The following is a 16,367-nucleotide window of genomic DNA, read 5'->3' on the forward strand; positions in this document are numbered from 1 at the left end:
TACCCTCCTGAGACGGACGGCCCTGGAAAGTTCAAAACCCTAGATGACGGAAGTGGAGTATGCGGCTCCTCACATGCAATCCCAGCATGCGTGACCAGTCCACACTGTGAACATCTCCCTTTCAGATGTTCAAATTGAAATTGAAGCACCGGTTCGACGCCGACATCCAAAAAAATCTTCCGCTCAAGCAAGAATGGTTTAGAGATATCATGGGTGAAGAAGATCCGAATCCCACCCTTCTTGAATTCCTTCTTATCATAGTCTAAGAAACCACCCAAGAGATTACCGATAAGAGTAAAATTCTCAGGTTCTTCATACAAAGGAGGAATCCCCAAAACCCTAACCCAAACACGTAGATGCTTGAATTGGGCTTCATGCAGGGGCTTCACCCCATCATAAATTTCAAAACACACAGGAGCTCTATCAAAAGACCAAACTCCTCCCCGGAGGATCTTGTTCCGATCACGAAGCGATTCAAAGGAGAACAAGAAGACATCGCCCGCCTTTTCCTGGACCCTAAAATCCTTATCCACCATCCAAGTACGGTGGAAGTGAGCCTTGAAAGCTTTGGGATCCACCGGCTTGCGGGTCAGAGGCTTGCCAAGTAGAAAAGACTGAGATGACTTGCGCACCGGACCACCACCAATCTTACCCAGATCTGGGGCGCTACCACCCGAAGCAAGAGCGAGAGAAGCAGCAAAACTTGCTGTGACAGCATCAATGGAGGCCATGAAGGGATGGAGAGGCAAGGAAGAGATAGCAAGGCTAGGGATGGAGGCTAGGGCGCCGTAGAGAGAAAAAATTAGGGTGAGAGGAAAACTCTCCTAGGGCAGTTCAAACTTGTCTCAGCAAAACAAAGCCTTGTGGCACGTTTTATAAGACCCAATTATTGATTTATTATGGCCATCTACATGTTTTAAAAATGTCAAAAAAATTTCCCATTCAATCCGTTGCTATAATAAAGATCCAACACGATTCAAGATTAGAGCAACGCGCGCTCTCTAACCCTAGCTAGCCGTCTTCGTATGACATTCTTGCATTCATTACTCATTTCTGTCATGTTTATTTGCAGGAATTATGAATTTCTTAATAATTTTTTGTGACAACTTCCCTAATCGTACCAAATATTGGAAAAGAAAATAAGGCTAATCACAAGTTCACAACATGAATCAACAGATCTTAAATCAATTGACACACTTTTGTTAAGCTCCGCAATAGATGCCAAGCTTGTCTTGTCACAAATACACAACAACGAAAACTGACTGGTATTTAATACCAAAAAGAATTCCATATGCAGTCTTAAGCTGAAATATATAAGCAGGGGAAAAAAATATAAACAGTACTCTAACTATGGCCCATTCTAAATTTTCATACCTAACTTTTCAAAACTATCATATTGGTACCCCAAATAGCCAATCCGACCCAACATTCGTACCTGCCGTCCATGACGGCGTTAACTATCATGCCACGTGCTAATTTTAGATGGGTATTTTGGTCATTTCCTTATCTATCTCCTCCACCAAAGCAGAGTTGCAGATCCCATCTCCCTCCTCCGTCGCCTCTTTCGTCTCCGATTCTCTCTCTTTCATTCCACAAGGTCATCAGCCTCCGAGCTGCAACCAAAATCACTTCCAACAATGGCATTTGCAAGCTCAAGCCCAACGCCAATGCCACCAAAGAGGAATACAATTTCGAAAAAATGGAGGATCTCAAAGCCAAGAACAGAGCTTTCATGGAGGCTTTTACTGGCCAAGCTCTTCACCGGAATCAATTCCATTAAAGCAGCTTATGTGGAGCTCCAAATGGCACAAGACCCATAAATTGAAGCTTCACTAATTAATGTACCCATCTCTCCCCTTAACATGTGCATGCGTCTTCATCTTGATCATCGAATCCTAACTAGATGGCCCCATATTCTACCTAGCTATTCCCTTCACAATCAAGAACCCCACTTCTTAATTGTAGGAATCAAATCACTAAAATCCTGCAAAATTGAAAGCAAAACAAGATTTCAACAACCCAAACCAACATCATTCATTCCCACAGCATAATGAACCAAACGTAAGCTATGTTTTTATCCAATTTTTGAATAAAAGATTTGGGAAAGAACTCATAACAATCCAATTGAAGAACCCACTTGGATTTGCACATCCACAAGTCTAAAGGGAAGAAGAGCAGGACTCCAATTTCATCTACCATTCTACCAGATTTCTTTGACCAACAAAAAAATCAACCAGATTTCATGAATATGGTCACCGGGAAATCAAGCTACCTAGATCATTGCAGCAGCTGAAGGCCTTCGACGACTCCAAAGCTGGTGTCAAAGGCGTGCTGAGGTGATCGACCAAGTCCGGAGGGCCACAGAGAGCTATGGGTTCTTCCAGGTGGTGAAACATGGGATGCTCAAGAGAGTGATGGAGGAAATGATGGACGGCGGCTTCCTGCTTCAAGGGTAGCAGCTTCAACAGGTTCAAGAGCAAACCTTCTCAATACGAAGGGACGGTTTTACCCATCCAAATATGCCACGTGGCATGATAGTTAACGCTGCCATGGACGGCAGGTACGAATGTTGGGTCGGGCTGGCTATTTTAGGTACTAATGTGATAGTTTTGAAAAGTTGGGTATGAAAATTTAGAATGGGCCATAGTTGGAGTACTGTTTATATTTTTTTCTCATATAAGCAGTCAGTTCCATTTAATATTTAGGAAGAGACTAATATGGATCTTCGGTGAATCCTATAGAATTAATTCAAATTCTGCAAAGGATCAGAGTACTAGAATTATATCACTGATGAATACACTATCAAAACAGTTGATTAGGCTGCCACAACATTGCAGCTTTCTCCTCTGTCTGCAAAGACTGCCAAGAATATCTCTTTTCGTTAACATTACAACTGCAATGATAGCCACACTACTAAAAATCCTCAAAATTGAAGACAAAGAGGCAGAAATTAGTATGGTGATGGCAACTTTTATAATAGAGGCACAATCGCTGATGATTCAGACAATGGCAGGACCCTATAAAGGCAGCTTCAAGAATAAAAGGTGGTTTCAATAATCATGGTTCATTGGTTTTAATAACCATCGTTCATCCATTACTGTCTCATGTCAACTCTGTCTTAATCATGGTTCATAACACGTCATCTTTTTCAAAAGACTCAACCTAGCAATTATGCTTATTCAAGTACTGTTGAGTGCAAAACTATGCTGCGCGCGTGAATGCGTGTAAAGAGGCTAATCAGTATTACTTATGCAAACAAAGACACAGATGTTAAATTTTCAATAATCCTCATGTGCCTTGGGAGATCCAAGGAAAGAGATCCCCTTTCTACCACTCCAATTTCCTGATCTCTAGCTTCTCATAATCAGAATGAAAGCAGGCTATGCTTAAGTGCAGCACAAGGCACTTGGAAGTAGGTTAGAAATATCACAAAATGAGCTATAGAAATTAATTCCCATCTTTCCAGTGCAGAGCACCTTGCAGATGTCTTTACTAAGGGCTTGCCCTGCCCTGCTCATATTTAAGGTTATTTAGGCTAACTTTTTTTTGTTCAACCTATTTAAAGTTATTTAGGCTAACTTTTTTGGTATGTTGATTCTCCCTAGTGATAACGTTTTTTTTTTTTGTTCAATCTATTTAGGGAAGGTTATTTAGGCTAACTTTTTTGGTATGTTGTTGTTATGAAGTTTTTCTCTTTACGTTCTTGTTTGTAGATTTTTTTTTATTTACCATATCCATTCAAAATAAATAAATGATTTCTCCATTTCTTCTATTGAGAAAAACATTTTACTAGTATAAATAAACAATTTTAAAATATGAAATCTCGTTGAAAACAATATTTTAATAGACAAAAATTTCATTTAGAGATTTTTTATATTTTGATATTATTTATTTTTGTGCCCCAGTAACTTTGAAATTCTGGCTCCGCCACTGGTGGTAAACCTGGGTTTTATTCTGAGGGCCGAAAGGTCTGAAGTCCGAAGGTTACAGTGGTAAACCTGGGTGTAAAGATATCGTAAGGCTGAACCACGGCTGAGGTGACAGGTTACGATTCAGTTAGAGCTCTAGTCTGTCTGCAGTTGTACTTCTTGGGGGATAACTTTGTGTTATGGCACTCAAGGGTACATGTTTTTAAAAGAGAGTTTCGAGTGTATGCTTTCTTTTGTTGTCTGAGGAGGGACTTGATTTTGTATTAGGGTGTGAGTTGAGATAATATGATTTATTGGGAGTTGATGGGTGATCATCGACTTTAGTTTGGAGTTGATGGGTGATCATCGATCTTAGTGTGAGTTGTTTGACTTCCTTATTGATTTTCCTTCTCATTCTATTGTTTGATTTAATTGTAATCTCCTGAACTAAGTTATATGCAGGGATTACTGCCTTTTTAATTGTTTGTTTTATGTAATTTCCTGAACTAAACTATATGCAGGAGTTGCTATGATTTGAATTGTGTGATTTTAGGTGATCTCCTGAACTAATTCTCTATGCAGAGATTACTAATTCTTACCGAGTGATTGTATGTTTGGTTGTGTTTTGTGGAGTTAAATGTTGTTGCTTTAATTTATCTCACGAGTTGAGAAATTATAAGCATGAGTGACGTGAGTCATTTTAATTGAGTTTACTCATACGAGCTTAAAAAGCTTACCGGGTTTGTTGTTTACAATCCCGGTGCACTATTCCATGGTGTAGGGGTTATTGTGCAGGTCAGTGTAATCATCATCGAAGCTGAGGTTTTGTTGCTGTCGTAGTATGGTATTTTGGTTCTAGTCTTCCGCTGTGTTGTGAGTGTGGAGGGTGCGTTTACTTATTGAATTGTTATTCGGTTTAATTTGTAAACTACTTGCAATGTAATATGTGACTCTAAAGAACGAGTCGGTATTTACATTGTGAGCTCAGTTGTTTAGTTGATTAATTTAAGTGAAAATTTTTCTATGTGTTTTTCTTGTGCTTGTTAAGTTATCGCGTTTCGGATTTGAATTTATTTATTCAAAATTTGGGGCGTGACACTAAACTTGATGACTAGAGGCAGAAAATTATCGGTGAATTTCATGATGGAGTATTGGGAGGTCATGCAGGGCGAGCTAGGACCTACAAAAAGGTAAACAGGACCTTTGCAGGGCCAGGGATGTTGACGGATATTAAACAATTCATTGCAGCTTGTCAAATCTGCCAAATACATCACTATGAAACAGTGAAGCCACCTGGGTTACTTCAGCCTAATCCTATTCCAGAGATGGCTTGGTCAGACATCTCAATGGACTTCATTGATGGCCTTCCACCTTCAGAAGGCAAGAGTGTGATTTGGGTAGTGATAGACAGGTTGACAAAATTTGCTCATTTTTTACCACTTGCACACCCTTATTTAGCAGCTTCAGTTGCCAAGTTGTTTGTGCAAGAGATATTTAAGCTTCATGGAATGCCTAAACACATCATCTCTGACAGGGATCCAGTTTTCCTAAGTTTATTCTGGAAATCTTTCTTTGAATTACAGGGAACCAAGTTGGACAAATCATCAATCTACCATCCTCAAACTGATGGCCAGACTGAGAACCTCAACCGAACATTGGAACAATATTTGAGGTGTGTTGTGGGGGAAAAACCTCATACCTGGGTCCAGGTCTTACCATGGGCTGAATGGTGGTATAATTCAGCTCATCACTCTACCATCCAAATGACTCCTTTCCAGGCTTTATATGGTTATCCTCCTCCATCAATTACACCCTACCTCCCTGGTTCCACTGCAGTAGCCCAAGTGGATCAACAACTCATGGATCGGGATGCACTACTAGCAGCTCTCAAGAGAAATTTACAGCTAGCACAAGACAGGATGAAGAACTTCTATGACAAAAGGCATATCGAGAGAGAGTTTAGTGTGGGAGATTTTGTTTACTTGAAACTGCAACCCTACGGACAAAATTCCATGGACAAGAGTACATTTCACAAACTCTCACAGAAGTACTATGGGCCCTTTGAAGTGTTGGAGAGAATCGGTAAAGTGGCCTATAAGCTAAAACTACCAGCAACTGCAAAAATCCACAACATTTTCCATGTTGCCTTGCTCAAGAAACAAATTGGCCATGATGTTGTTGTTGCCGCCCAGTTGCCTCACATCTCTGATCCCGAAAATCCCAAGTGGGTGCTTGCAGCCATCTTGCAGAGACGACTGTACAAACGGAGGGGAGCAGCAGCTACTCAGTGGCTGATACAGTGGGAGGGAACCTCTCCTGAAGAAGCTACTTGGGAGGATGCAGCTGATATGCTTCTCAGGTATCCATTTCTTGATTCTGAATTACCACAGGATGCTGAAACAAATGAGGATGCCAGCAGAGCTAGCCATCACCAATCATCACAATCGGCAACACAGAACTTGAGGACAAGTTCTTTTTGAAGGCGGGTCCATTGTTATGATAGTCAACTTAGACGCCTATTCTGACTAGGAATAGTTCTTTTTTCCAGTTTGCTTATGTTTAGGTCAGAACGCACCGTTTCATTTAATTGATAAACGCACCGTTTGTATCACCTAGCTGAGGGATATTGTCATATCCTCGTGACGATGATCACCTGTGTCCACGTGACACGTGTCCTTCATGTTGACGTCTCCAGCTACTTTGCTGAGGCTCTGTAACGACTCTTTCAAGTTTGATAATACAATTCTCTCATTTCCTTTTATTTTCTCTCTTCAATTTTCTGCTCAAATCCCCGAATTCCAGTAGTTAGGGCCAAAACCCTAACACTCTCCCTAGTGACAACATTTTTTTTTTGTTCAACCTATTTAAGGTTATTTAGGCTAACTTTTTTTTGTTCAACCTATTTAAGGTTATTTAGGCTAAACTTTTTTGGTATGTTGATTCTCCCTAGTGATAACGTCTTTTTTTTTTTTTTTTTTGTTCAACCTATTTAAGGTTATTTAGGCTAACTTTTTTGATATGTTGTTGTTATGAAGTTTTTCTCTTTACGTTCTTGTTTGTAGATTTTTTTTTACTTACCATATCCATTTTAAAAAAATAAATGATTTCTCGATTTCTTCTATTGAGAAAAATATTTTACTAGCATAAATAAGGAGTTTTAAAATATGAAATCTCGTTGAAAACAATTACTATTTTAATAGACAAAAATTTCATTTAGAGATTTTTTATGTTTTGATATTATTTATTTGTGCCCCAGTAACTTTGAAATTCTGGCCCCACCACTGACTGCAAGTTTCCGATGATTTGCATTGGAGAACCAATTTAATATCTACAATTTCGTTAAAGTAAAAAATTTATTTCCTGCGCAAGCGCCAACATTTCAGTTTCAATATGAAACAACTTGTGAGTGATACTTACCGAGCATAGCATGAGCAATGTTGTTGATTAGTGTAGGCAGGGGCGGAGCCACTCAGAGGGATAGTGGGTCACGGGACCCAGTAACTTTGTAAAATATAACTAAAATAAAGTTACATCATCTTCATGAATTGTTAGTATGGTTCAGTGGTGTGGCTTACTTATCCCATTGAAAGAGTCTGGGATTTGATTCTCCCTATTGATAACATTTTTTTTTTTGTTCAACCTCTCCCTAGTGATAACATTTTTTTTTTGTTCAACCTATTTAAGGTTATTTAGGCTAACTTGTTTGGTATGTTGATTCTCCTTAGTGATAACGTTTTTTTTTTTTGTTCAACCTATTTAAGGTTATTTAGGCTAACTTTTTTTTGTTCAACCTATTTAAAGTTATTTAGGCTAACTTTTTTGGTATGTTGATTCTCCCTAGTGATAACGTTTTTTTTTTTTGTTCAATCTATTTAGGGAAGGTTATTTAGGCTAACTTTTTTGGTATGTTGTTGTTATGAAGTTTTTCTCTTTACGTTCTTGTTTGTAGATTTTTTTTTATTTACCATATCCATTCAAAATAAATAAATGATTTCTCCATTTCTTCTATTGAGAAAAACATTTTACTAGTATAAATAAACAATTTTAAAATATGAAATCTCGTTGAAAACAATATTTTAATAGACAAAAATTTCATTTAGAGATTTTTTATATTTTGATATTATTTATTTTTGTGCCCCAGTAACTTTGAAATTCTGGCTCCGCCACTGTCTCTCACTGCCAACCTGCAGCTAGGTCCTCTACCTAAAGGTTAGAAAGGGCGGGGGAGTTAAAGTATAGGACACTTAATTATGACTAGATTTACTGTCGTAATTAGTTGGCATTAACTATGGTTACACTGCAAGTTGTAATAACTGATAAATCTGTTAGGACTGTTAGCAAGTCAATTAGTGAGTAAGACAATTGAATTTGCACTCATAAACAAGTAAGTTGCAATTCTCAATCCATTCATACTCAAAAAAATTCATTCATTTTTGGTTCTCAATCTTCATATTTCAACATCTTCAATCCTATATTACCAGAATTTCCCAATCTTTATCCATACAACTAAGAAATATAAGCTACACTATGAATAAATCCACTAATAAGCAAAAAAGGACAGATATATGCGAGAAAAGTAAAGCAAAAACAAAATAATTATAAAAATGCAATTGAAAATCACGGCGACAAATTTGCTGCTTCCGTAAGAGCTTCCCCCCATTGCATGTTTCTACTTTTTTTTCAAAGTCTAATGTATGAAATGTGCACACTTCAAACTGTCCTTAATAAAAGAATCATGTTCCAAATCTGTTACTAATGTTAGCTGGACATTATTTTTTCATACGGGTGAAGTGCCCATTCACACATTCTAAAGTGCCTTAGGTATTTCTAAAGTGCCTTTGCTGGACATTATTTTAAAGTGGTATTTTAGGCAGTTTGCCTACTTTAGTTAGTGATATTACTGTTGAGTGCGAAACTATGCTGCACACGTGAGTGCGGGTAAAGAGGCTAATCAGTATTACCTAAGCAAACAAAGCCGCAGAGGTTAAATCTGTTAGCAAGTCAGTAACTATGGTTACACTGCAAGTTGTAATAACTGATAAATATGTTAGCAAGTCAATTAGTGAGTAAGACAATTGAATTTGCACTCATAAACAAGTAAGTTGCAATTTTCAATCCATTTCCAAAAAATTCATTCATTTTTGGTTTTCAATCTTCATTGAGTATGAAACCCTAGAATATGCCCTGTACTACATATTTCAACATCTTCAATCCTATACTACCAGAGTTTTCCAATCTTTATCAATACAACTCAGAAATATAAGTAAATTATGAATAAATCCACTAATAAACAAAAAAGGACAGATATATGCAAGAAAAGTACGTAAAGCAAAAAAAAAAAATTATATAAATGCAATTGGAAATCACAACGACAAATTTGCTGCTTCCGTAAGAGCTGCCCTCCATTGCATGTTTCTATTTTTTTTCAAAGTCTAATGTATGAAATGTGCACACTTCAAACTGTCCTTAATAAAAGAATCATGTTCCAAATCTGTTACGAATGTTTGCTGGACATTATTTTTTCATACGGGTGAAGTGCGCATTCACACATTCTAAAGTGCCTTTGCTGGACATTCTTTTGAAGTGGTATTTTAGGTAGTTTCCCTACTTTAGTTAGTGATATCAAAATTATATGTTATACAAATCATCTGAGTTTAATAATGTCAGATATGAGTCCAGTGTTTGAAGATATATAGCATTATATCACTCTCACTTGTAACAAACAGAGCGCACTAAAAGCCAGCAAACAATACCAATTAAAAGCCCAGAGATAAAAATTAAAAATAAGTAAAACGCCAGACAACCAATGAGCAAACACAAATTGAAATTGAAGAACAAACCCAGCCTTGTTCGTGTGGATTGATCGAGATTTGACCATTACATGAGTCCAGATTAATTGGTGCCTCTGCCCCTCTCACCATCAATTGCCATCTTTCGGGATCAACTTTGGCAGAAAAAGCAGGTCAGTGAAAAATTATCACAACAGATTACAAGTTTATGTGCATGGAATATTAATACCTGAAATCCAAGTATTAATGATCGATCATAGTGTACTTCAAGGCCTCAATCGGTACTTGATGATGATTATACTAGAGCTAGCTGAACCTTGTGCGTGACCAAAATCACAAGCAGGTAATTCCAAAGCACCTCAAAAATGCTAACATTGCTCTGCCTATGTTTGTTTGTCTTGCCAAGTCTTCAAATATTTTTGTTGGAAGATGAGGTTCCTGTTCTCGTTCTTGTTCCTCATCATGATGATCATCGTGTACTTCCCCGTAATTGCTGTCATCTGATACTAATGATGCTACAGCTGCCCCTTCTGCGTGCAAAGCCACCTGATCAGAAATGCTAGCATTGCTCTGCCTATATCTTTCTCGCTCCAAGTATTCACCACTTACATGATCCTCTTTCATATTAGCCAGTTGGACCCCAAAATTCTTTAGGAGCAATCCATGGCCCTCAAAACATACTCGAACCACAGGATCCACCACCTCTAGCTCCTTGAAAGCAATACATGTCAGACACACCCATACGTTATCATGAGCCGATGACTCTGTCGCTTTTAATTGAATGTAGTTGGTGTCATAATACACTTTTTTATCAATCACAACCCTCACTGAACAACCACTAAAATGATATAAAAAATCTTGGGTAAGTTCAAAAACAACACAGACAACCAATCCTATTCTCTCAGCCTTCAGATTCCTGGGGATTTTTATCAAAATTTCACATATATCATACTCAGTTCCATGAAGAGGAAGCACACTTGTGTCCACCTCACCCCCATCAAACCAATTTGGAACTTCAATTTCCTGGAGGCTTGGAAGAATAAGATTCCAGCGCTTCAGATGCTGATCTAAGCCAGCATGCGCCAGCTGCAAGATGCATATGGTTGTGTTAACTATTAGTAGTCAAACTTGTAAAAAAGAAAAGAAAGATTATGTGTGTGGAGAGAGAGAGATGGAAAACCTGATACGGTAATGCTTTTGCCATCTTCGACACCATGTCCATGCCAACATTATGCATCTCCATGCCAAGATTATCCATCAGTCTATTGCAATTAGACAAGCACATGTCTTCAAGAAGTCCCGGAGTGTCTTTCTGTTCCAGTATATTTGACAATTTAGAAAATCTTTCCAACGATACGCAATCATCCAGGTATATTCTTTGTATATTTGGTGGAAGTTCTGAAATGTCTCGAAGCCTCTTGCAACCAGCCAAATTAAGATAATACAACTCATGAAATTTGCTGATGCATGCCGGAAGACTATCAAAACTGCTTCCTGATAGATTAAGTCTCTTCAATGTGGACGCACAGTCAAGATTCGTTAGGAAATCAGAGACCACTGATAATTGGCATCCTAGAAAAAAAAGATACTCTAGCTGGGGAAACAATAATGAACCAGGATGATCATGCCCATTGTTTGAATTAGATGGAAGCATCGAAGGAAGAGATTCTGCAATTGATGAAACCAAAGCGCTCGCCCTACCTGGAAATGTAACCATCTTTGGGCACCAAGAGAGGTCTAGCCATCTTAGATGTTGCAGCCCTCCGTAAACACCGTGCGGCACATTTGTAAGGTTTGCACATCCTTGTAGTTTCAATTCTCGAAGGCGATTGAGATTTCCAATTGACAGAGGCAATTCTTTAATCAGAGTTTTAGAAGCGTCCAATTCCACCAAGGACGTGAGATTCCCAATTGAAGAAGGCAGTTCTTTGATGCGAGTCTTAGACAGATTCAATTTTCTTAAAGAAGTGAGATACCTAATTGATGAAGGCAATTCTTCAATGAGAGTTTCAGACGCGTCCAATATCTCCAAGGAAGTGCAATACCCAATCGATGAAGGCAATTCCTTAAGGGGAGTTCCAAACAGGTCCAATTTTCTTAAAGAAGTAAGATTTCCAATCGTTAAGGGCAGTTGTTTGATTGAAGTTCCATTCAACATCAAAACTTCCAAGGAAATGCAACATCCAATCCATGACTGCAGTTCTTTTATGCCACTTCCCCATAGATCCAATGTTTTAATGGACTCCATCTTGTGCACAATTTTTATGAAATTCTCAAGCCTTCCACACCAGTGAAGCCAAAGCTCCCTCATGGATTTCCAACTAATTTCCGTGGGAAAAGTCTCAAGCCTAGAGCAGGAGTTTAGACTCAAATGCTCAAGTTTATCGAGGAATCCAACGGAAGGATGCACTTCAACTAAACTTTCACAGAAATTTAGATTCAAACGTTGTAAGTTTGGGCTTCCCGATAAGTCTGACACTTTCGTTAGGTACTCACAACCACTTAGATTTATTGATGTCAGATTTATCAGATGCTGTGAGACAGATTAGAAAAATATTAGACAAAAAAGATGGGGAGAGGAAGGAACAGATGATAAGCTAAAGATCTCAGCATGTGTATCCAAAGGAACATACCTTGTATCCATCTCCCAATACTGTGATGCGACTCCTAGGCATATTGATTAGAGCAAGTTCTCTTGGAATTAAATTGGATGGCAAAAATTGTAAGGGATATTTAGGCCAATCAACTACCCTCAAGCTATTTGGCAGACTATCAACAGCGCCAGAATAGCATCCAGCACGGTGTATGAAAAGTCTAAGTTTTCGCATGTTGGAGAAAGTGGTCCCACTTAAACATATCACATCTGAATCTTTGGCCAGCTCCACCTTGATGCCTATAACATTGGCTGTTCCCTATTATGAAAATGCAATAGTATTAACAAACCAAGCTCTTTCTCATATAATTAAATTTCATATTCTACATAGGTTTTAGGATTTTAAACAAAAATAATTAAAGTTGAGGTGAATTTAGATATGCACTTACAGTATTCTCTGTTAGAACATGGTAAACATCTTTATGAAACCACAACCTGCTACGCTTTCCAGGGTCATTGGGCCACTCTTTGCGAACTATCTCTCTACCCAGTTCTTCTAGCAAGCCATGCATCCAAATGCAATCCATGTCTCTAATACTGATGAGGGCCTTGTCTATGAGCACATCAATATCATGCTTTTTGCTGCCACAAGCTTCTATTATTTTTATCACGTGTTCTCTTTTTTCACCTTTAAAGAAACATGCAATGTCAAGAAAAACTTCCTTCTCTGTGTCATCCAATCCATTGTAACTTATTTTGAGAACTTCTCTAATTTTTGGGCTTTTGAAACCATCTAATGCAGCTTGCCATTTCTCTACATCTCCACCACATAGAGAAGATCCTAGAACACTCAAAGCTAATGGAAGGCCTTGAGCATAGCGTATAGCACGTTCTGTAAGTTCCTCAAAACCATCCAAAGGTCTGTTTCCTTTTAAGGCATTTCGACTAAAAAGCTCGAGAGCTTCATGATGAGCCAATTCTTGGACCTTATATATTAGATTAACATTATGACCTGTCAGCAATTGTTTATCCCTGGTTGTTATGATGATTCTACTACCCATACCAAACCAACTACATTCACCAGCTAAGTTGTTTAGCTGATCAATATCATTCACATCATCAAGCACTAAGAGAATACTTTTATATTGCAACATTTCCTTGATCATAGTGATTCCTCTAGCTTCATTGGCCACCTTCAAATTTGTTCCCTTTAGAATCTCACAAAGAAGTTTCTTTTGTAGTTTGACAAAGCCTTTGGCACCCATTGAATTTTCTCTAACATTTTCCAAAAAACAACTCCCATCAAATTTATGAGCAATTGAGTTATAGACAGCTCTGGCAATTGTGGTCTTACCTATTCCACCAGCCCCCCATATCCCTACCATATGAATGTCTCTTCCCTCAACACCTAAAAGCGTATGGATCTCTTCCACCCGAGGTTTTATTCCAACCGGGTACTTGGCCACATACATATATGTACTGTTTATAACTTGCTCTGAAATCTCTTTAACAATTTCATGAATAACACTGGATTCAGAGCAATTCCTGGACATTTAAAATGAACTGCATTTAATCAAGAATACAAACACACATTCACATTTACTGTCACAGGCAAAATAAAATATATTTTATGTTGTAGAAGTTCAATTACTGTATCAGTTTACCCCAGAACAATAATACGGAATATCTTCTGTTTATCTGATTTACATAAGTTCCATTTCCCCTGTCAATGATCATGTCAAAACTTTCTGTTTTCTGAGAAACATGGGCGAGCAGATTCCAACTATTCCTAAACCTATATAGTATTATGTTTCTCTGATATTGTTATCCATATGAGGAGGAAAGCATCGAGAATCAAACTCGATCATCAGGCAGGTTTTGGAATTTGCTCTTACCATCAAGAATCAAACATGCTCGAAATTAATTGTGTACTTCATTGATTATACTATAGTAATTGGTTTAACTTGGTGATATATAAAGGGACTAGTATGGCTCTTGAATCCTAAAGTTTTTATCTTTTTAATCAAAACAACAGAGAAATTGAAAAGAAGAAGACTGATAGCTGAAACAGGAATTTAAAGCTGGTGGACAGAAACGTACTCATCCATAAGAGGCCACCCTGACAAATGTGCTGCTTCTGAGAGAGCATCCTTCCATTTCTGAACCTTGTCCGGGTTATCTTTGAATCTGCATTCATGATTAGCAAGTGCCTCCGCAAAGCTACCTCTGTGATTTCGTATATCCGAGGGATTGACTTTGTAGAAAACTGGTCGAACCTCTTGTTGATTTGATTTCTTGCACTCGAGGATCTTGACAAGTTCATCCAAGCACCACTTGGAGGATGCATAGTTTCTAGAGAACACAATGATTGAAATCCTCGACAGTTCAATTGCTTGGAGAAGTGCTGTTGATATTTCTTCTCCTCTTCTGAGCTGATCATCCATGAAGGTGTTGATTCCATTCTGACGCAAAGCGCTGCACAAATGGCCTGTGAAATTATTGCGGGTATCCTCACCTCTAAAACTCAAAAAGACATGGTATTTCCATGGATGGGTGGAAGAAGAAGAAGAAGAAGAGGCTTCTTGAATGATCACCATTGAAAGCTGTGAGATAACAAGAGAGACTGTGAAAGAGTTTCTGGACTTTGAAGAAGAAAGAGGCAGAGTTCATTGGATTCTCAAGTCACTAATAAAGCAAAGGTGCCGCGGAAGTTTCCTCGTAATGTTTCCCACGCGTTTCCACAATCATAAAGCAAAAGTAGAACCATTGGATTAAACAATGTCCACCCATCCGTAAAGTAGAATAGCCAATGAGCCCACACTGTCCAGTCTCCATTGTTCAATCCAGTCCCACACTCACACGCTTTTGTCAAGCTTGTCTTGGCGCAGACAAATACACAGACGAAAACTGGCGCAGTCAGTTCCATTTGATTGATGAAGGAGTATACTGGCAATTATTTATCGTAATTACCTTTGGACATGGGTGAAGATAATCAGTTGTATAATGCACACAAACCGTCGGGAGCCAGATTAGATTACTAATATATAACAGCAGCAAAGGTTAAGGGTCGAATGTGAAGTAGTCAAGTACGCTTCCATTAAACTTGAACTCGTACATTTCAGTGTCAACCAAGTTTCCCTCAAATATTAACATGCTGATCAAAAATTTTGATTGTAGTTACTAATTAGTCACAATCTTCAGTTTTACTTTTCTTGTTGTTGGGTCCATTCAGTTCCTCCATATCTCCAGCAGATCTAGTACTTGAATAGTGTGTTTCCTTCAGCCACTTGAGGCATTCCTCTGCAGTCCCCAAAGGATGAGCAAGCTGCCATGCAAGTAGCTTCCTTTGCTGCCAGTAAAAGAATACATTTGCATGTTAAAGTTTTAGCTCCTACAGCAATCTTTACAGTGTGCTGGAATTAGAATAGCTTACCCATTTACTGACAAGTGGTCCTCCAGATTTAAGCTGCAAAGCATCCATGATCTCCTTTCCATTAAGTAATGGCTTTACATCCCAGACTTTATCTAGACCTGCTCCACGAAGACAAAAATCACGATAGGCTGGACAGCCACACTCACCCATCCATGTACACAGAGAGTGAGAAAGAGACTAACACAGAGAGCATTTAAAGCTAAAGACATGGGACGATTTTCTTGTCTCAAAGCTGCTACATGAGAAAACCCACTGTCTCAGGTTCTCTGAGTCACCAGTATAATAAGACATTCTAGCAATCTTCTCTAACTGAAACTAACAAATACCACATATATCATCTGAAACATGTGGTTAAAAGAGTCTGTTGATACCTAGATTATTTATGGCCCTTTCAGCTTCTACAAACAATGCTCTGCAATCTTCTGGTTTGAGATTCTTGTCTAAGACGTTGGTGGGATATAAAAGTGTAGACATCAGCAAAGCAACTCGCCAAAAATCTTTAATTTCTCGTAAAAGAAACCCTGGACAGTTGAAAGTGCAAGGTTGACAATAAGAAGTTCAGTGGCTCAAAAAAAGAGTTCAAGGTAATTGCATGTTGAGGTGTAAACAACGCTGTTAATCAATAACCCAATCAGGAAGGGTCA

At 38.4% G+C, this 16,367-nt stretch overlaps 1 protein-coding gene across 4 annotated transcripts in view; it reads right to left on the bottom strand.

The window, feature by feature from the left end:
* Nucleotides 1-15,011, bottom strand: part of LOC133709161 (TMV resistance protein N-like) — a 34,765-nt gene extending 19,754 nt beyond the window's left edge. Inside the window, exons 1-6 of one of the 4 annotated variants that reach the window (XR_009846161.1) lie at nt 14,391-15,011; nt 12,740-13,835; nt 12,331-12,609; nt 10,878-12,230; nt 9,927-10,783; nt 9,577-9,852 (exon numbers count right to left, since the gene is read on the bottom strand). Coding sequence is in view for 2 of the 4 variants with exons in the window: in XM_062134801.1 (XP_061990785.1) it covers nt 10,031-10,783; nt 10,878-12,230; nt 12,331-12,609; nt 12,740-13,835; nt 14,391-14,887 (3,978 nt within the window). In the remaining 2 variants the exon portion in view is untranslated. Of the gene's footprint in view, nt 1-9,576; nt 10,784-10,877; nt 12,231-12,330; nt 12,610-12,739; nt 13,854-14,390 lie in introns of those variants that run through there. The other 3 variants (XR_009846160.1, XM_062134801.1, XM_062134802.1) reach the window with 3 other exon arrangements.
* Nucleotides 15,012-16,367: the final 1,356 nt, after the last annotated feature.

Source organism: Rosa rugosa, chromosome 5, assembly GCF_958449725.1.
Source record: "Rosa rugosa chromosome 5, drRosRugo1.1, whole genome shotgun sequence".
NCBI classification, from domain to species: Eukaryota; Viridiplantae; Streptophyta; class Magnoliopsida; order Rosales; family Rosaceae; genus Rosa; species Rosa rugosa.